The following is a 22,470-nucleotide window of genomic DNA, read 5'->3' on the forward strand; positions in this document are numbered from 1 at the left end:
TATTGCCATTTCAAATTTTTTAGAAGCGGTTTTAAGAATTAGAATGGTAATATAATATCTATTTCTACTTTTTGTTTTTAATCCAAAATCTAACATAACAATAAGTTAAATTAACATTATTATATGTGTTGATATAAGTATAGCTGAATTTTTTTTTCTTTTGAACGTGCGTGTAAACTTGACAACAAAGAATCGATAAATATGTTTGTAAACAAAACACCCTCCTTGCCTCTGTGCACATGTTGAACTCAAACAAAGTTGTTGTTTACTAGTTCCAGCCTTTCGATGTTCTAAGGTTAGAACTAATATTAATGCAGGGAATTAGCTCCAAAGGTCTCGCTTCCTCTACCAGAGGCTAGAGAGGACCCTGCTTCGCCCATCTTTGCATTTAAAAAACCGTAAATAATCAACATAAGGGGCATTGGCACTTATCGATTGGCAGGCATCAGTAACATCTACTCAGATGGTTCCAAAACTAAGACAGGCTTGGGCTGTGGCGTACGCTCTATTAAACATACAACATATCCATTCAGGGCTATGCCAAGTCATCTTCTAACAGAACTGTATGGCATTACCGCTGCGGCAGATTAAGTAATCAGCAGCAACGTAACTGACAAAACAGTATTAATTTACACAGATTGCAGAGAGGCAGTTTTTGCACTGTCTAGACCACACCTCACTTTTAACCTAGTGCAGTAACACCACCGCACTTTTGTGGAAGCATCCACCAACAGCAGGGTAATCGGGCCGTGGCTGAAAGTTTTCTTTCGAAAGGAGCTTCTGAGCTATCAAATTCTCTCTGACCAGAAGGAAAATATGGCTGGAGACAGGTATCCTCACTGAGTACTATACTTTGCGGCGCAGTTACGACCACTTCATTTACCCAGAGGTTGTCAAGCTGTCCAATCCAGGAAAATCAACTAAACAAGTTAATATTAATTGATAGCTCTTAGTAAGTGTAGATCAAGACTCCATAATTCAATTCATGAAAAATCAACGTACACAAGATATTAAGAGAAGAATTGTCAACATAAAGATGGTCTGCAGTGTTTCGATTTAACTTTTATGGAAAAATAATCTAGTCATAATATGGACATCGCAGCAAAAAGTAAACAGAAGAAAAATCAAAGTTCCATGACTTAATTTACGTCATAAAGTAATACTTTGGCAATGTCAGGCCTGGTTTCTCACCAAATATGCCAGTAAGGCTTCTCCTTTGATCAGAATTTTGACTCAGTTCTGAAGTATGTTTTTTTAATTTAAATAAAAAAAAATCGTTTCTGGTAAAATGAAGAAAACTCTGGGATACGGTTTGTACCAGAAACCTTATAGGAAAGTCATTAGTAGTAACTAACATAGTAACTTACTAGTAGCTAGTAACTAACATACTAGTAAAAATTAAAGCTTGCACGTTTTTCCAACGATTGATGAGGAACTTAAATGACAAGAATTACATAAGGCTAAATAATTCGCAGTAGAAAACAGTGATATTTCTGAAGAGACTCATTTTATTAAGTTAATAATGATAATGCTCAGCCTTAATAATGTTAAAAGATTATCACAATACACCTTTCAGTAGCATCACACGCTATAAGAAACGACGTATTGAGTCCCAGTGCCATAAAAGTTTATTGAAGTTATCAAGAACGCAATCTGTTTATCGAAATTGACGATACCATTATTATTGATACGCCGGATCTAAATTGCTTTCTACCCTATGTTTGAAAAGTGGAAACTTAGCTTAGAAGACGAGAAGAAATGAGAGGCTTGAAATTCTTTAAATGTTATACAACTTGCAAAATGCTATATTCGGGTTATTTAAGATTTTGAGAATCTTAAAGGGAGAGAATCTTATGAGTGTAAAATTCAAAATATAAGAGATTTGTCATTATCTTATTGGAAGTAGGGAGTGTACACAAAAATACTGTAAAAGAGAAGCTGAAAGAATGCTGTAGAAAACTGCAAAAATTATTTATTTATTCCTTCTTAGAAGCAAATAATAAATGTTCCAAGTATGAAAGCAATAAAATTTCACAATAAAAAAGTCTGAGCATTTGGGAGATAAAATCAAGACTGGAGATTGAACAATCAAGTTGCAAGTTGAAAAAGACATGCCCATATACTTTTATTGGTTTCAGTGGATAACAAAACCTGATTATGAAACCTTCAAGTCAGCGACGCTAAGGACAGCGTGGGAAGGACAACACAGAATTTTGAAAACTAATTCGCAGAATGTAATATAAGATCAAAATGATACTAGAATTAATGTGAAGACAGAGTCCGTTGCAAGAAATTCATGTAAAGTTTAATCTTTTAATCTTTTGGTAATAGTTAATATAGAAAAAAATCAGAGGCAGATGGCACCTCGCCAAACTATTACGAAGACGTAAAAATGTGATACCCAAAATGTCTTATTGCACATATATTGCACTTTCGTTTATCAGAGATTTTCTCGAAAATGCTTAATTATATCGAAAAAATGAGACAAAAATTTAAGATTTTTTCATGGCTAACTAGATAGTGTTGCTAGATTGTTAAAGCAAAAAAACATGCAAATTTTCATGCAAAAAAAGATGAATTGAAGAATTGATGCATAATTCTAGTTACGGTTCCAAATAATCGATTTCATTCAAGCAATTTGCGCGGCTGTAGTTCTGAGAGGAAGCATTTTAGGATACATGTTTATAGAAAAAAAGTGTTATTTTAACTCCAACGATAACTCCTCGCTCTTAAAACATTTGCACCGAATTTTGTAACACCCTGTATATTAGCTGCACCTTGTTAATAATTAGAGCTAATTCGGTTGGTATTGAATAATTAGATAAACTATGAATCTAATAACCTGAAATAGCTGTAGCTCAGAAAAGCTAGCTTTTCAATATTTTTTCAAAATTCATTTCTATTTCACGCAAACTAGTCAGATATTAAATACTATTTAATTATTTCAGTTTTGACAAATGGCTCATGGCTAGCGGGATCCATGGATGTCAGCAACGACAACAAAATTTTGGCGGTAAGTTTATTAAATATATATTTCCTTTTTTTTACAGATTGTGCTTACAGGTTTCTGCATGGAGAAGATCCGCACCCAAGTATTCCGCTGTCGGAGGAGTGTTTTTCCAAGACCTTAACCCAGATTCCTTAAAAAACTCGTCCTATTATATGCCTCTTGACACAAAGTGTAAGTCTTTAAAAATATTTAATTATGTTTCTTACTAACATTTTCTTTTAGTATATGGATTTGTACAGCAAAAACCATACTATACAAATGCTTTATCAGGGTTTTCTGTGCATTTTCCAAAGGTAAGGTCTATCAAAGTATATAATTATTATTTACTTCAAATGTGTAATTTTCTTTAGGGTGCCCCGCACGTGATGGTAGGTTGTCCAGGAGTAAAAGACTTTAGAGGGACCGTATACAGAGTAACAAATGTCAATAAAACTCAAAGCTCGTGGACTCACCAAGTAATAGATCCAGACCAAATTTTTAAGAATGTAGATCAGTACGTTGGTAAGTAAATAAATTTCCTGAGATAACGTGCAATAAAAAATTGTTCGCTGGTTTCAATATATTTTAATATGAATAATGTGCAAGGTTTAAGTAGGTTTAGTTTTAATGTAGAACTTTTTTCGGATGTTTCATGGATATGGATACCTGAGATCTCTGACTGATCACATAGAATATTCTATCTTCTTTTTTGGTTTAAAGATATGTTTGCTCTGCTGGTTCTCGCTGTACGCTCTCCTTCTAAAAAGAGATAAGAGCTGTGGACGGTCTGTAGCATTAGCTAGAAACTTTTGACCAAATCCTATAGTACCATGATGCCTCAAACCTAAATGAATTAAATTGGGGACAGTGGGCACCCAATAGAGTCGGTTGTTAACATAGGTCTCCTGATGTTTGATTATGAGTTACCGAAGGTTACTTGAGGCTAATAATAGTGACAAGGTTGGTCTGATACATTTTATATCACTGGGCAAATTGCAAGTATCGCCTAGACTTTTAAACCTAACGCGCTATGTGCAAGGGAAGGCTTATATTGGTACGAATACGAAAGCAATCAATCAATCAATCAATGCTTTATTGTCAAGAAATTGTTACAATTTGTAGACAAAGCTGTAAAACAAAAAAGACACAAAAATGCAAACAAAACACAATAAAAAAAAAGAAAAACAAAACAAAATTTAAAAAAAATATAAATAAATAAATAGAATAGATTATCTACAATATATACAGATTAATACAATTTAGAAATTGTAAGTAGTCAAAAATATTATTATAAAATATACAATATAATGTATACAATGTCAAAAAAAAAAGATCATTAAAAAACCTCTCTACGTTAAAAAAAAATGTAAAAAAGTAAAAAATTATAAAAAATCCTAAAGTAGCTACAAAAAGCAGTATACCTAAACATGTACAGATAGTAAAAATACATAATCTGCTAGTGCGAAATTTCAAATCAATGATTACAAAAAAAAATCGTTAACTGTGTAAAAAGCTCTCTCCAGTAAGAATGCTTTTAATGCTTTACGAAATGCAAAAAAAGATGTGATGGATTTAATTTCCAATGGCAGATGATTGTGCATTTTTTTTGCATTATATAATATGGAACTTTTGACCAACTCTGAATGTGGGGTAGGCAGGTATAGATCATGTTCCGTGTATCTAAGTAGATAACTATGGGAAGGCCTATCAGATGCTGAACCGTGTTTGCGTATTAGACAAAGGGACTCAAATATGAATAAAGATGGAAAAGTTAATATTTGAAATTTTTTGAAGAAATGCTGGCAATGACTTCTGTATTTAAGTCTCAGTGTATAACGTAAAGCTCTCTTTTGTAGTCTAAAAATACGGTCAAATTGAGTTGCACTACATGTACCCCAGAATGGAAGGGCGTATCGAAGGTGCGATTCAAAAAGGGCAAAATAAACTGTTCTAGAAGTAGACAGGCTAAGCTCCTTAGAAATTGATCTTAACGCAAAACAAGCGGAACTTAATTTTCTTGATAAAAAGTCAATATGTGTGTCCCATTTTAACGAGTTGTCAACAGTTAGCCCTAAAAACTTTACAGAATCAACTTCGTCAATTGCATTACCAAGTACAAAAAAATGCAAGGTATTTTTATAGGACAACATTTTAGTTTTGGAAATGTTGAGACAAAGGAGATTAGAGTCGCACCATGATTTGATAGTAGTTAAGTCACTTGATACGGTTCTATGAAGTTTAGAAATATCCGGATCACTCCAGGTAAAACTAGTATCATCAGCAAATAGACAGACTTTACCGTTAATATTTAGATTAGCATTGTCATTGATGAAGATAAGAAACAAAATAGGGCCAAGTACGGAACCTTGAGGCACTCTACTTTGTATTGGCTTGCAAGAAGACATAGTCGAATCAATTCTCACAGCTTGACTTCTGTTACTGAGATACGACTTAAACCATTCAAAAGGCGCTCCTCTGAACCCGTAATATTGCAACTTTTTTAATAAGATGTCATGATTAACACAATCAAAGGCTTTAGAAAAATCACAGAAAATTGTTGCTGTAGGGTGTTGGTTGTTTAAGCTAGAGTATACATTATTAAAAAGAGAAAACATAGCATCATTTGTGCATTTGTTATTTAAAAATCCAAATTGATGGGAAGTAAGTATTTTATATTTTAGCAAAAATGATTGATTGAAGTCTTTTTTTAACCAATCTTTCAATAATTTTTGAAAGTGTGGGAAGAAGAGCAATAGGGCGATAGTTGGAAGACTGATCTTTGTCTCCTCCTTTATGTAGTGGAATTATTATCGCCAACTTAAGGCAGTTAGGAAAAACACCTTTTTGAAAAGACTGATTAATTAGAGTAATAAGATGACATAATGTACATTCGGGCAGATTTGAAAACATTTTGAGAGTAATTCCATCAATTCCAGAAGAGCCTTTGTTTTTGATTTCCCTAATTGAACTGCAAAGCTCTGGTAACACTACGGGCGTAAAGAAGAAGCTGTGGAAATTCTCATTTGCAATGGGAAGATATGAAAGTGGATCATGGGAAGGAGTTATGGTACTCATTAAATTATTTGCCACATTTACAAAATAATCATTAAGGTTTTCAGAAGCTTTATAATCTACTGTCGCAGTTGCCATATAGTCACTCACCATCAGAAAGAAAGGATATTCCTGAAGGGCCTGTGACCAAATATTAGCATGGCCAGTCTCACTGCCCCGCAAGTATACCAAAGACTTGTAGAGTATACGCAGTCCTTATCATTTCTAAATGCATCACAAGATCCAGGGGCAGAATGTTCAAGAGAATCTGAAGTGTTATAGTTGGTGCCATTCAAATACAAGCTTCAAATACTTAATATTACAAGCCTTGACTAAACCTTCTCCAGCCGTTTAATATTCCCCGCACTACTTTATAATAAAACCATACATCTTAGTTGTTCTATGGCGCATAGACTATGTACAGTTTCAATCGAAATTCACTGCCAAACATAACACCAAAACATTTATAAGCCAACAGCGGATTATTGCAGCAGTAAAAATTGTTAGATCTATCCCATTCAAGCGATTAGCTTATGTGCTTCTGGATAGCTGCGCAGTCGTTGGTATTGATGATTATTTTGAAGATCATCTGCAAGAAGAATGATGTATGTTTGATACCAAGTCGTTTAGGAAGATCAGGAAAAGAACAGGGCCTAGGTGTGTGCCTTATGGAACTCCCGAGTGAATAACTGTCGATATCAAACCGTTAAGCTAAAAAGTTTGTGAGCTACCAGATAGGTAGTTTTTAATTGAGATTGTAATAGATTTTTTGGGATAAAAGAGTTCATTAATTTTAATAATAAGAACTAATAGTCCATACGATCAAAGTCGACTTAACTACTCAAGCTTTTTAGTAGTTTTGAGTAGATGACATGACTGCTGGGAAAGTCAAAACGGCTATCTACTCCAAGGTTTAAAAAAACTCTATTAATAGATTACCTTCTTTTATAATAACATACCAGTATAACAGTGGGTCATATTAAATTTTAATGCTAATTTATATTTCCAGGTTATGCCATTACTTCTGGTCGCTTTCTCCAGAACAAAAATATTTATTATGCAATTGGTACTCCTAGAGGCTACATGACTGAATCCACTGTTTCAAGGGATGGATTTAAATTTGCTAATACTGGGAAAGTAAGTATAGTGGAGGTCGTATTTGGTGTTACATATTATAAAGGATGTTAGTTTTGACTTTTTTATTACTTATTCTCAATTCGTATTCAGGTTCTAACAGAGATTTAGGGTATACATAGTACAGACGTTGATTTTAGGTACACATTATCAAATTCCCCGAATCGACAGACCCAACATCAAATCTCTTATATCAACCTTCTTATGATAAAGCTCACCAAGTAGGCGTAGTGAATATTGCAACTCTCTTTGGCCAACGTGAGGTGGGAGCTAATTTCGGGTATTCGTTGACAGCCGGAGACTTAAACGAAGATGGTTTTGATGATCTGGTGGTGGGAGCGCCTCGGAGTAAAATATATTACGATGGGTTTGATCATGGAGCCGTTCATATATTCAAAGGGCAAGATGTAAGTTAATTTGTTAGTAAATATCTTAAGTTAGTATATAATTTAAATTATAGAATAAGTTATTTAGGTTGACTGTGGGTTTATACTTTATGAATGTATACAGGGTGTTTCGGGAGGAAAGGGAAATATTTTGGGAACATATTCAGAAGGTCAAAATAAGATAAATTAACCCATATGTTTCCAATGTTTAATTATATTATGTTTAATCCAATTCTTAACCGTTTCTGAAATAATCGGCTCTAAATTTTTTTTTGTAAATTTTTGGAATAATTACGTTCTCTGTATTTCTAACTCTACAACGTTGCAGGTATTTCATCATAAAATTTGATATAATTTTTTATATCAAATTGTTTGGTTGATAAATACCGACGTCGTTTTCCAAATCGAAGAATTCCTAATCGAAAAGTTTTTCAGACAGTTTTTGCAAATGCTCAGGAAACAGAAATGTTTCCAAGCGTAAGAATTAATTTTGAATGAGAGGCGGGACTAAATGTGGACAATAAAGAAAATGTTCTGGTTATGGCTGAAGAGAACCTGGATGTTAGTAGGCGGATTACAAAAGAACTTCGATTAGCATCACATGTGGACGTTTGGAAGACACTTAGGAAAAACAGGCCTACATAATTACATCTTATTTAGCGATGAAGCTCATTTTACCCGTAATGGAATTAATAACCGACAAAATGAACATCGGTGGTCAGATGAAAATCTTCATGCTACGTTTGAACGAAACTTTCAACATCGATTCAGTGTTAACATGTGGTGTGGAATGCTGAACGACCAGTTGTTTGATCCTTTTGTATTAGGTGAGGGTCTTACTGGAGAAGGATATTTACGCTTTTTGGAAGACCATTTAATACACAACATGTTGGATGATGTTCCGCTAATTAATCGACACCGAATGTATTTTCAACACGATGGAGCCTTGCCTTATTTTAGTCGCCAAGTGCGTAATTTCTTAGACAATCATTTTCCTGATCGTTGGATTAGTAGAGCAGGGCCTCAAGTTTGGCCACCGAGGTCACCAGACTTAAATCCACTGGATTATTGCCTCTGGGGATGGGTGAAAGCTCTAGTATATGAAACACCAGTAGAAACCGTAGAAGTACTCCACAATCAAATTTTGAATGCTTCAAATATTATTAAAATTTCCCAAGCAATTAAACGTGTAACACGAGCGCTTAACAAACGTGCTGCAGCTTCCCTTGAAGTTAGTGGGAGTATTTTCGAAAACATTTTAAATTAGTGGAATTTTGTTTTTTACGAGTATTTGTTTGTGTTGCTTTTAAAATAAAAAATCTTTCAAAAAAACTTCAGAACCGATTATTTCAGAAACGGTTGAGAATCGGATTAAAACATATGGGTTAATTTACCTTATTTTGACCTTCTGAAAATGTTCCCAAAATATTTCCCTGTCCTCCCGAAACACCCTGTATACAGGGTCAATACAATCAATATCACCAGGACTAATTAAACAAATACCTCGTGCTGCTGTTGTTATTGGTCACTTCGACAAAACACCGATACCAAAATAAAAATAACTAAGCCGACAAAAGCGTCAAAATATGCAGGGACTTATTTTTTCAGAATGTATTTTTTTTCTTGATTAGATAACACATGCATAATATATAAAAAAAGGAAATTCATGCAGGAAACAAAATTGCAAGATTTAAACTTTTGAAGAAAGTCGTCACGTTTATTCATATTTCTTGAGAACGAATTGATACAATAAAAAAATAAAATAATGAGAAAAATAAAATAAACAATAAAATGTAGAGAATAAAATTACCTTTAATCCAAGGTATCACTCGACCCCTATTCTCATTTAAAAAAATTGACATGAGGGCTCTAGGGGATGACGTCTGAGAAATGCAATTTCTGTCAATAATTGTCCCCGTCAATATTAAATTTGACGTGTTTGGCCGTTTTTGACTAAACAAGTTATTATCCAAGATTTTAAGGGTGGACTGTTTTGTCTCGGATACCCTGTTTGTATTTATAAGTCCGGACGTTTAGGAATTTGTGTATGCTCTCTACTTAACATGTATAAATATTTACAATGTTCAGTTGTTTGGTTATTTATTGGAAGATTTTGTTACAAATGGATACATACTATAAGTATACAGGGTTCAAAACATACATACAGTTCAAAACATACGTCTAATTAATTTTGTTTAATACCCTATCTGCATTCGTATAAACTAGAAATTAGCGGGGTTTAGTAGTCCTCTGTATTGGTTCTGTTTTGAGAGTTTTGTATTATAATTGTGTCATGTAAAGGATCCCTCAAAACTTTGCGGGAACTGGCCCTTAGAAGAATGTCATGAAATTTTGCAGAATGAGAGCTTTTGACCTACAAATCAGAAGTGTCCATTTGGTTGTTTCTGCTACAGATGCCTTAATTCAAGCATAAGGCCCTTTATCGTACTTTTCATGAAAATAATATTAATCTGTTTTGTCTTCTTGTGTTTAATTTTGTTCATTGTTTTGTCAATTTATGAAATTGTATTTGTGTTTTGTTTTTTTAGCTTGTAGGATGCTTGTACACAAGATTATTCTTACGTAATATAGCACATTTTCTTTCTTCTTTCTTCTTCTTTCATGTGAAAATGGGACACATTATATGTTTGAATGGTTTACCTTTTCAGAAGCACTGACGTTAATTCGCGTTTCAGAAATGACATTTAGAGGGTGACACAGGCTGCTCTTTCGGAATCAAATGCGAGAACAAATACTTTCGCACTTGGAATAAGATATTCGTTTAGACAAAAATAAATCGGAATGCGTATATTTCGTAATAGTTGTTATGAAAAGGAAAATGAATTATAGGCCCTATAACTTTATTACATATTAAAGAACAGTAGAACGACTAAAGATGGTGACTTAAACCTAGATTTTAATCATATTTTGAATACATCTTGCACACATATTAGGATGTTTTTTAACAACCAAATGGAGGCCACTAATTGATATCTTAGTGTAACAGAAAAATAGATATAATTCTTGACTGGTGGCCGAAGTATCACCAATATTCTTAGCCTATTTTTATACCAAATGCTATTTATGTACTATGACAACTTCGTGCGGAAAAATTTATTTATGGTTAAATTTATTTAATATGAATGTGTGGATCTATCTCAAAGTCATGCTTAAGGTCACTGGATCTGAAAAAGTAGACCATTTCAATATGTGTCATGTTTTTTACTTATTCTAAATTTATTCTTTAATTGTAGAAATTAAGAAATCTTATCTTGTTTTTGTAGCAAGATGATTTGAGATTACATATTTCCCTATTATACCCGAACAACTTTTCTAGATCAGCTCCGATAATCCTATAGCATATCGAATAGTTGGCCCAAAATCTGAGGGACAATTCGGCCTAGCAGTAATGTTCTTAGGAGATTTAGACCGTAACAAACATGCTGGTAAGAATTAATTACTAAAGTAAAATATACAATTATCCATTTTCGTTTTATTAGAGCTGGCTATTTCTGCTCCCATGGAGGAAGATTGTGGAGCTGTGTACATTTACACAAATTATTATAAAAAAAGATTTAATTTCACAATGACTCAGAAAATTCTGGGTAAAGATATCTATTCTGGTCTTAGAGGGTTTGGGTGGACCATATCAAGACCTGTTGATATTGACGACAATGGATATGCCGGTAAAATTATATCGAATTTTTGTAAGACTTGAGGATAATGAGCTTATTGCAGACTTTGCTGTCGGTTCGGTACTGTCCGAACATTTGGTCGTCCTAAGATCTAAGCCGGTAATCCAGATAAATATTATCAAATTTGAAAAAACTAATCCCACGCGGGAAAATCCCAGCTTTGTGGTCTCGTATTGCTATCAATTTGATAAGAAGTATGTGGGCAAATTTAGTGAGTAATTACATAATATATTGATAGGGCTTTATTTATGATTTCTAACTCTAATTTTCAGGGATTCAACGTACCCTAGAGATAGATCCGGATTTAAAAAGGTTCTACTTAACAAGAGGCGAACAAAATGATCTTAAAGATAAAGTTTTTGATGCCACCAGTTTTGAAATATGTGAAAACATGACTTTCGTTAAGGTATGTCTCTAATAAAAGACAGGTACCCCCATTTTTATTCCTCCCTACAACTTTTTAATCCCCTCGTGTATTTTCAGTATAATTTAAGTCACGACTACGTTAAGCCGATACCCTTGATATTAACGTATGAAATATTTGAAGACTCCGAGCAAGCACGTCGAAATCCATTGGTATTAAATGAAAAGCATGACTACAATGACACATTTTGCAAAAGTTGTCCCATTCTGTCAAAAAATATTCGGGAGCCTTTATCAGGAAACAAGAACAGAGTAAGAAGAACTATCATTTGGCAGCACAGATGCATTCATAATGGCGTAACGGAAAATTGCAAGTCGAAGTTGAATGTTCTAGCAAGACTTTTGAATGTCAGGTAAAATATCTAAAACAGAATGCCAATTAGAACTAGTATACACATGATAAATTTGAGCAAAATGCGGTTATATCTATGGTATGTTAGAAGTATATGGTAAATGTGACATATAGACTTTTCCTGAAAATTTCTTACTATGGTAACATTACTATGATGACATACTTCATTCACAAAATTTTTATCATTGCGACATTTCCGCTTATATCAACAACTGCTATTTTGAACTTAAATTTTTTAATTCTTCAGTCAATTCTTAGTATTCTTGCAATATGACTTCCTACACCTATTTGCAGCCATTTTTTTCTATAGATGTTATTACGAGCTTATACTCGTAAAAATCGTCGTCACTTTTTTGGATAACCTGTTTTTAAAATTCTCTTTCTCGATCAGCGCCTGGAACTCTCCTCATATTGTATCTCCAACAGAACATGGACAAAACTTTAAATTAGATAAGTTTTTCATTTTCTTTATTTGATTTTCTAAATTTCTTTTTACGTCTAGATTCATAGTATGATAAACTTTGTGTACTGGGTTTATCACGCTATATTACTTCTGTTTTCTCTAAAATTATTATTGATGCAAGTGGACTTAGTCACGATATCCATGGGCTAGATTTCATTTAGTTTTTGTTAAAAAGTTAAACCAATTATAACATTTTCTCTCAAAAATGTCTCCAGCTCTACTTCGGTTTATGGATTTTCAATAATTTCTTTTGGCATCCATCATACAAACGCAGATATAAGCTAATATAAGATCTTGAGTTATGTTCTAGTTTTTTATATACTTTCCATATGAACTTTCCCATTGTGTTCTATAGTTAAATGTGCTTCATGCAAAATGTCAAACATTTTGTCATTTGTAACGAAATATTTTAATTTACCTGATACATGAGCAATAAGCTTTTTAACGTCTCTAACGGAAGAGTGAAACCTTTTTAACCATCAATATGGTAGAATATCCAACTTTTTCTGATTCTTAACATTTCTTGGTATTGTGCATTAAAATAAAAATTATTTGCCCATTTCAAAAACATCACCCGATTAAAAACTTCTCATGCTGTTCACGCCGGACAAGTTCGAAACATGGAAAATTTTAATAATATTAGAATATACCCATGTTTTCTGGCTATATTATCCGCTAAGTTTAATCGTTTTTTATATGTATAAAGCTAAGTAAAATTTGCTTGGCGAGGTGCAAACCCATTCTGGCAATATAGCGTATCCAAGATTAGCATGGGAATTTCGGTATGTATTGGAGTTACAGGTTAGGTTAAATTAGGAACAAAAAAATTACATGTGTTTAAATAAAAATTAACAGAAAATATATCAATCTGTTATCAGTTATTTGATGTCTTAAAATAAAGTCACAAAAAAATAAAATCGATATTGTAAAATTTCCGTTCTTTCAAAATATCTCAGCAGGCGATGAAAATTTTTTTAACGGCGCGGGCGTGTTAATACGCTTCAGAGAACGCAACTTTTACCTAATTTAACCTAAGATGTGTATCTCCAACTAGTATTTTGGGCACCCTGTATAACAATACTAACGTCAGATATTGTGGGTTTTCCTTGAAATATTAATAATTAAATTATAAAAAAAATTAATGTGTATAAAACAACCGTCTTGGATAAAACAAGTCTTTTAATTAATGGGAATGTTCATTGATGCTTTTTAAAAAGAAGTTCCACAAAGTCGATCTATTCACGTGCTTAGTTATATTACATTTCTAGCATAAACTCTTCAATTAATTTAATTTAATCAGCTATTTGGACGTTATTATTACATACGGATCTGATATTGATGTCATTTCCTTGAAACATTAGAACTATTGCGAAAAGTTGGGTTCTTTTGGGTACTTGGTACGTAGAAAAGCAGGAAAAGGATGATACTTTTCCATACATGTTTCACGAAGAGACGCAAACAACCAATTTGTGTATTACCTCTGGTTTGGAGCATAATATGCTGGTGTTTGATACTTTCTGTACTTCGTAATATCCCAAAGAACCTAACTTTTGTCATTTCAGTTTCTGTGAAAACTTTCCTTTTGTGGGTAAAATACTAGTTTATTCAAACATTTTAGTATTTTACTAATCTATTTTTGTTGTTTTTAGAGAAAATAATACTTTGGTGTTGGGTTCCAAAGAACCAGCAGTTCTGAACGTGACTGTTACAAATGATGGCGATTTTGCCATTCCGATAATCCTAAAGGTGGATTTGCCCAATGGGGTGGCCGTTAATAAAGGACCCAGAGAGTGTACTATAGATGATAGAGTTATTAGTTGTTTTACGAACTATGGCTTAAATACGACGCAGGTATAAAGCAATATCTATTTATAGTAAATGCATGCTGCTATATAGGGATAAGGGAGGTCCTAATTTTTTTGTTGATAAACGTTTTGTTGAGAAATGAATCTATATTAATTTAGTCTAGTTTCAAACTGAAAATGTGGTATACGGATTTTACCATTTTAAGTGAACTTTAAAAACTTATTACTATTTATATAAAACTTATATCTTAATTAGCTGCACGCACTGTCTTTTTCTTCTATACTTTAGGAACATAAAATCAGCATTTTATTTTTCAACAAGTTATATTCTTTTGTGAATAAAATGTTATTCTACTTTTAACGTTTTTAAAATGAATTCCAGTCCATATTAAGGGACGTTAAATTTTTGTGTAAGTTAAATACCCCGTATTTCAAAAATATTTATATGGCGTGGCTAAATTAAAGAAATAAATAAATATTAAATTACACCTTTAAAAACGTCTTAAAGTGTAGCTTCTATACTTATTGTTGGTTTTTAGGCCATAATGTATAATTTTTCTGTAACAACAAATATTGAGGAGCCGGGGGATCTGAAATTTACTTTTACTGTATATAATGACTCCGAACACGTGTCACCCGATAGCGAGTTTATTTTGCCCGCGAAAGCCAAAAGAGAAGTAGATTTAGCCATTAGTGGGTAAGGCACTTATCAGTATTTATGAATCATCATATACATTTTATACTTTTTGATGTACTTTTTAGGTATTCCACCGAATCTAAATTTCTGTACAATGTGGAAAAATCGAAAGCAGTTAACATACAGAATGTATTTCAGGTAAGATCAGCCAAATCTTAAAAAGTAATTGAAGACTTTTAGAATAAGTCGATTTAGAAGAACTCTTGAAGAATTTTATTAGTCAGGTAGATAGGTTAGACGATTGGACTTGGCCTGCTACCGCTACATATTAATTGTAGTACCTCCCAACTGTACATCCTAACTGTGTTATAGTTCTTTATCTAGACGCCTTTTTTATTAGACTCCAAAGGCGTGAGTCTGCAAACATTATTTTTTGTGATTCTTAAAGTTGTTTGTTACCCCTCCGATCCTGGTTCAAAAAGTCTGTGGTATTGGGTCATGTAGGTTTTTATGAATCTTTTAATCTGACTTTGTCCTTGTTTTTGAAACCACCAGCAGTGGGATGGCCTCATGACCCAATTTTTGGCCTTAAACACTCATGCCGCAAGCCGCAGTTTGGCTCCGGGTCTATTAATATATAACTTGAGCCTTTTCTGGCTAACTTTTTTGCTTCTTAATTTCTATAACCTTCATAGATAACCGTCAACTCTGAACTTTTACAGAACTTCTATACCCACTGGATATGATTGGCACAGTGTTAAATGACGGCAACTTCTGCCTGGCACATTGTCTTTATAAATCCTCAAAACTTATAGCAATATTTCTGTTGGGCTTATATACTAGTCTCTGAACCTTGACTGGCCATCGAGACGTCTACATTTCAGAATAGGTGGGATTTTATCTGTGATTTTTACACCTGCGTGTCTGTGATTTTTACAGTAAAGTGTCCCTTGACTTGAGCTTTTGTTCCTTCCCTATCTTCCCCCTCACAGCTTTTATTTCTGCATCTATGAATATTGGCGGCAGTGACAGCACCCCCTGACGCCCCTTAGACTCCGTGTAACTGTGGTTTGTGTAACACTCCTTCCCTATGGGATTTAATCATTTGACACAATAAGTCATTCTTCGGTATTTAACTTCTTTCAAAAACGGCATTTGTGTTTACTTTAGTGTTGGTTCTTTTAGACCTCCCAGCATAAAGATGATAGAACCTCCTTGGGGACATCCTTAATTTCTTAGTCTTTTTTCTTAGGCTAGCCTTAAGCCAGTTGCAGAGAGTTGATCGAATTCTCCTTGGTGTAAGCGCATTCAGGAGTGACGTAGTTGGGACATGATTAAACGCACTTTTATGTGCAGAAATATTGCCAGTGCTATTTCAGATTTTTCTGTCTGACATACATATTCGCGCTCACTAAGCTTGTATTTTGTTTTGAAGAACTTTGTCCTTTATATACCTATCAGCGATTTCATCAGGAATTATGTTTAAAAGCTGACAAGTCTGTATGACTTGCCATTTGGTTCTGCCTATTTTCGACAGGTACACTACAGAGGCTTTCTGCCGTGTTATAGGGATGTCGTAGTCCGATGCTTTAAAAATCTTGCATAGGTGTGGCAGTAGATTTGCTTCACCTTTTTGGAAGATCCCATCTGTTATAGGATAGCTTATTTGATCTTGTTGGCATTATTGTCCTTGTTGCTTACCGATAGCCTCTTCAGGATCCTTTTAGTAGATAATCTTTCTCCCCTTTCGTCTGAGATGAAGACAGTACAGGATTCTGGTATTTTTCCAAGGTTGAAGAGTGACTACTAGGTTTTTTAGCTATTCTGCACTGTGCACTCCTTATGTACATGTATATGCATATACAATTACCAAAATAAAGTTTTTTAATCTGAGATCTCTGTTGAAAAAAAAAGTGAAAATAGTTAAATAAATTATAAACATTCACATTCTCTTACAACATAACGAATGTATTTTCGGAAAAACATGCGATGTAGTTATTGATTATAATCTACCGTCCAATTTAAGTAAATTATAAATATCATCCCTTATTTATAGATTGCAAAATTAGGTCCCAGTCCCTCATTACCCATAGAAGTGAATCTTATAGTCCCGTACAAAATAAAAAGTGACGATGGTACCTTAACTCAAATAGTAAATGTGTCCCTTGGCAAAGATATGCAGGATACTAACTGTACCTTTTTAGAAAACTGGACAATAGGTATAAACCAAGTACAATTTCGATATAAATATATGTTAAAAAACTGTTTTAGACGAAAAAATTACTTCCCAGATACAAAAGTTTAAGGAAATGGGTTTTTTGAGAGTCGCTCACTTAGATTGCGCTACTGATAATCTAGTATGCATGAGCGTAAAATGTAATTTAAGCTCCTATGAAATAAACAAAGAAAATTCGAGGATATCAATGGATATTGTTGCTGATTTCTTGAACTTGGATGGTAGGTATAAGTAAGGAATGTATAAGTTGTTGATATTTGGTGATCTTATAAGTTCATACATTATTCTTATATTTTTGGTCAAAGTTTTTCATTACTGACTTAAAGCACTTATGTGTCATGATGTGTATTACCTCTTTTCACCATAGTACTTTTAATAAATAACGACATCCAATTAACTATTCAAGTTCTTGTGTTTATGTAATTACACTATATGCATCAGATAATTTTCCACATTTAAGTCAAAGACACAATAAGATTGTAATTTCTTGGTTAAGTACATCAGAAACGGTACCGGTAGGCATATATATTGCCCCTCTTTTTCTTCCCTACTAAAACTGATCAATTCACTTTAATTTATTGGTGCTTATTTCTTATTTTTTAACTTATTCCATATTTTTGCCGGTCACTGTAGATGTACTGATTTTAACTTGATCATGAATATTCATCCAAGGATATTATCTTGAATCCAGAAAAAAATGTTCATATATCCAGCCTGTCCATCTAGTACCAACCACATTGTTGCTATATTTTTAGATAACATATGTTAGAAAAGGTACTGATTCAATTAATAAATTCAGCGTATTTTCTTTCAACTTGACTTAATCCATACAATAAGATTAATCGTAATATCACTGATAAGCAATTCTTCATTGTGCCATTTCGTTTAAAAAATGCAAAATTTTATCGTTAAACTATTTGTGAACACCCTGTACATGGTTAACTAATTAAACGTATGTATTTCTTTTTGATATACTATACACAAAACAATGTTTTTCTTAATAATAGAGCTACAATAAGAAAACGCAGTACTAAGTGCTAAATGGAGATGCCATATGACATATCACAAAATATACCTACTTCACTTTCTACTTATAATTAAAACTTTTGAATAATATTTTAAAATGTTTTGCTTATGTTAAATAAAATACATTATATACTTTAAAAGTTTCATTATATATCGCGGAAAATTGCGAACCGATTAAAGGAATATTTGATCTAATAGGCTTAACTTTGTATCGACATAACAGGCATCTTCAGCTATGCCCTAAATAATATACAGGGTGTTCATTTAAAAACTTCCCACCACGGATTTTTCGAAAACCACTGTTTAAAAAAAAATACGCCGAAATACGTCAAAAGGTTTGTCATGGGGGACAACTTTCTAACCAAAAATTACTTCACCCCCTTTCACCCATTGCCCCCCAGGGTCATTAAAAATTTTAAATGGCAAGGGGTATCGAGTAATAGCTTGTTTAAAAGGTCTTTCGAAGTCTTTTATTTTGACGTTTGATTTTTTTTAATCGGTAGATTCGTTTTCGAGAAAATTAGAAAAATCTTTAGTTATCTTAATTTATTCAGATAGAAAACAAAAACATGAAAATATCAGTTTTTATTTTAATAAGTGTTCAAAATGTTGCCCGTTTTTGGCCAAACAATGATATAGGCGATGTTTAAATTCCTGACGGACATTTTCGAAAACATGTTGTGGGATATCATGGCAGCTGTCGATGATGCGTTGACGAAGTTCATCCAAACTTTCAGGTTGGGGAGTAAACACTATAGATTTCAAATGACCCCATAGAAAAAAGTCAAACGGCGTTATATCAGGCGATCTAGCAGGCCATTCTATAGGCCCCCTTCGCCGTATCCATTTATCTGGAAACTCGTCGTCTAGCCATTGCCAAACGGGAAGAACATAGTGAGGAGGAGCGCCGGCTTGCTGGAAATATATTTCAGCCTCATCAAGTATAGGTTTCCATCATTATCGATTTGGTTTTCAATGGATTCAGTGATAAGCGGCGGATTGATGGTATTTTCCAATATATCCAAATAAATGTCTCCATTTAAATTTCCGTTAATAAATAATGGCTCAATCACTTTATTTCCTGAAATGCCTGCCCATACATTAATTTTTTGAGGATACTGGGTATGGCCTTCTACAAATGCATGAGGATTTTCATTGCTCCAATATCTACAGTTATGCTTATTAACAAATCCATTTAGATAAAATGTGCATTCATCGCAAGCAGATATTCTTTACATGAATAGTATTATCATTAATCGCTTCAGTCATTTTTTCACAAAACTCAACTCGCCTATCGAAATCGTCTTCGGTTAACTCTTACAATATTTTCATTTTGAATGGATGAAATTTATGAAGTTTGGTAATTGCGTGAACAGAGCCTAATGAAATACCAGTGGCTGCAACAATTTTGCGTAATGAAGTGTTAGGATTTATTCCAAAATGACCCAAAACTTCAACTTAAGCGGCTATATCCAAAATTCGCCGATGATCACGTTTTTTATTTGCAACAGATCCAATTTCAGTAAACTTCTCTCAGATCCAAACTCAGTAAACAAGGTCCAAAAGATACCTATGCGAAGTTATCTTCTCCGGGTGTCTATCTATAGAATAATTTTTTTTTGCTAGAAAATATAGCTTATTCCAAGTAAGGCATAGATCGGTCAACTCTTTTGTCCAGATTTGAAGGAGTCTCCCTAGCTGTGCGGAGTTCAAAAGTCATTTTGCGTTCTTTAACATTAAATAATTAACATTTATATAGGAACAGTAGCAACATGCACTGATGAGGTGGAAAAGGGTAATTGATATTGTTGTATTAGTTTGCTGATTTGTATCAAATCTGTAGGTAATTTACGTTCACCCTTTATTTATTTTCATTTTCCTGTAATTCGGTTTTTAGAAAAATCAGTGGCGTACCATTGTTTTCTTCAAAAATGTTCAGTTCAAACCCTATACGGACGTTTCTGTTGATTTTTTTAAAATCTTTTACGTCAAAAAATGCTTCTTAAAGATGAAAGTGTGTACAAGATTTCATGCAAATACCTAAGAGTGATTAAAAGGTTATGATAAAAAACTTACTTTTTTCTTAGAATTTTAACACCGAGCTACAGTGAAAAACTAAGAGGTTTAGACATATGATGATATAGACTTCTCTCCTTAAAATCGCCCATAGGATTCACACTCTGTATTACCGGCACCCAATTAAGTATACACAATAAACAATAAAGACTCTGTACAGAGTTGTATCGCAAGCCACCAATATCACTGTTTTCTGTAGAGCTTTGTTTTTTCGTATATTAATACTAATTATTGGAAACTTCAATTACCAACTCTTCTGGGGTTGTCAGGCGTTAGTCCTGGTGTCTAATAGTATAAACCTTTTTAACAATCAATTGTATTCTGATAAGTGGTAAACTAATATCTTTGGCATATTGAAGAATTCTGAAACTAATAATGGTTTGCCCTTCTCTCACGTAAATAACCATAAAAAAATATTATTTTAGACTGGTTAAAGGAAGTCGACCAAATAATCCTGTCGACGCATGCCTTCATAGTTACACCTAATTTCAACCAAACTGGTGATCAGTAAGAAAACTTATTTTCACTTTATTTAAACATTATTAATTAAACAATTTTTAGGCCGGATTTCATAGACTTGTATAATGTTATAACAGTTCAACAAGCTGAGGAAATTTCTTGGTGGATTTTTGTTGTATCCGCTATAGTCGGGCTGGTTATTTTAGTGTGTATTTCCGTTATACTAGGAAAAGTTAGTATTTACCATTATGGGGTTAAAAAATAACTTATTAATTAAAAATGTATCTATTGTAGTCTGGATTCTTCGAGAGGAAAAAGCATAATTTAGTCCAAAAGGCTTTGCAAGACGACATGGTGAGCTAGTCCTGAAATGAACTTCTTTAAACTCTTATAAATATTTTACCACTTTTTAGGACGATGAAGAATTGAGAGAGTTAGAGGAAATGATACAAAAGGAGTATGAAACGGCTGGAGATCCACTACAAAAATATTTTGACACCAATTCCCCTGACGAAATTAACAAATATTTCGAACATTTAGAGAAGACCAGTCGAGAGCCCATGTTAATAAACGGGGAGTCAAGTAGTAATTTTACGGCACCTTAGTTCTGAAGGCTATTTAGCTTTTCTGTGTGGGGAAATGTATATTATTTATTATTATTTATTTTTTTAAAGAAATACTATTACTAAGATATGTGTTTTATTTTGTCGTTTGATTTTAAATTTATTTATAATCTTGTCCATCTTGTAATGTCAAAAATAGAAATGTCCCAATAAAATTTACATCAAAACATATAGAAGAACATCAAAGCGAACTCCTAAGATAATGAATAAATTAAAAAAAGGTATATTTAAATCGAAAAGATTATTTAATTCTAATTGGTTGGAAAAATTCCAAGTCGTGTTATTTATTCCTATTAGATATAGTATGTCTTATTTTTAATACTACTGCTTTTTTCAAAATTCAAAACGAGCAATTTAAAACAAGCAGTTGTAATATTAAATTTATTTGGCAATAAAAAATGTTATAGTTTGGTTGGGTGAAAAGCAAATTAAATTAATACACATACTCAAATACTATAAATAATGATGGAATTAATTAATGGATGCTATAAAATAAAATAATAATTGATTAAAATGCCTATAATTTTGTACGATTTGTTTCATTTAATAAAGAAAATAATTATTTGTTTATACAAATAATTTAGGGAGAATGGCTATTAGCTCACAGCATTGCTAGCTTATACTATGTGCAAGATAACGATGCCTGTCATGGGAATGTTGCAAAATAAAAGAGGTTAAATTAGAGTAAAGCTGTGCATTTTTAAACCTAATAATATGACGTTAAGTAAAGTTTTAAAATTCCAAATAGTTCCAGGAATATGCCTAAAAAACTGAAATTTGCCAATTTCGTTTTTATTTTTTTCTGACATTATTTAAAGAGATATGGAAAAGCAAAAGACACTTTCTCATGGCCGCATTTTAAGCTCTACAAAACAGCGTTGAGATATTTACCATAAGACGTTTCGTTTTGGAGAAACTATCATCAACTTCATATTTTTATATTGCGTGTAAAAAAAGTATATTCCGGGATTCAATAGATTATTTAATTACGAATACAACGATGTATGGAACAATACCATTCTGCAATATTTAAACTGGAAAAAATGGGTTTTTATTAAATTCCGAATGTTTTAGTGTAGTAGAGGGTGAAATGATCACTGATCAATGAGGTGATG

General features: G+C 33.0%; 1 protein-coding gene across 4 annotated transcripts in view; it reads left to right on the forward strand.

The window, feature by feature from the left end:
* The window catches only part of LOC126735380 (integrin alpha ina-1-like), a 29,991-nt gene extending 8,570 nt beyond the window's left edge, over positions 1 to 21,421 (forward strand). For all 4 annotated transcript variants that reach the window (XM_050439346.1, XM_050439349.1, XM_050439347.1 and 1 more), the window contains exons 4-23: positions 2,949 to 3,013; positions 3,064 to 3,181; positions 3,233 to 3,303; positions 3,361 to 3,511; positions 7,050 to 7,177; positions 7,315 to 7,581; positions 10,898 to 11,006; positions 11,061 to 11,246; positions 11,299 to 11,466; positions 11,528 to 11,661; positions 11,739 to 12,031; positions 14,143 to 14,344; positions 14,838 to 14,995; positions 15,061 to 15,133; positions 16,992 to 17,154; positions 17,207 to 17,392; positions 20,699 to 20,780; positions 20,835 to 20,964; positions 21,027 to 21,086; positions 21,146 to 21,421. In XM_050439346.1, coding sequence (XP_050295303.1) covers positions 2,949 to 3,013; positions 3,064 to 3,181; positions 3,233 to 3,303; positions 3,361 to 3,511; positions 7,050 to 7,177; positions 7,315 to 7,581; positions 10,898 to 11,006; positions 11,061 to 11,246; positions 11,299 to 11,466; positions 11,528 to 11,661; positions 11,739 to 12,031; positions 14,143 to 14,344; positions 14,838 to 14,995; positions 15,061 to 15,133; positions 16,992 to 17,154; positions 17,207 to 17,392; positions 20,699 to 20,780; positions 20,835 to 20,964; positions 21,027 to 21,086; positions 21,146 to 21,337 — 2,936 coding nt within the window. In that variant the 3' untranslated portion in view covers positions 21,338 to 21,421. The remainder of the gene's footprint in view (positions 1 to 2,948; positions 3,014 to 3,063; positions 3,182 to 3,232; positions 3,304 to 3,360; positions 3,512 to 7,049; positions 7,178 to 7,314; positions 7,582 to 10,897; positions 11,007 to 11,060; positions 11,247 to 11,298; positions 11,467 to 11,527; positions 11,662 to 11,738; positions 12,032 to 14,142; positions 14,345 to 14,837; positions 14,996 to 15,060; positions 15,134 to 16,991; positions 17,155 to 17,206; positions 17,393 to 20,698; positions 20,781 to 20,834; positions 20,965 to 21,026; positions 21,087 to 21,145) is intronic.
* The last annotated feature ends 1,049 nt before the right edge of the window (positions 21,422 to 22,470 follow it).

The sequence above is a fragment of the Anthonomus grandis genome, chromosome 4 (assembly GCF_022605725.1).
Source record: "Anthonomus grandis grandis chromosome 4, icAntGran1.3, whole genome shotgun sequence".
Classification (NCBI taxonomy): domain Eukaryota; kingdom Metazoa; phylum Arthropoda; class Insecta; order Coleoptera; family Curculionidae; genus Anthonomus; species Anthonomus grandis.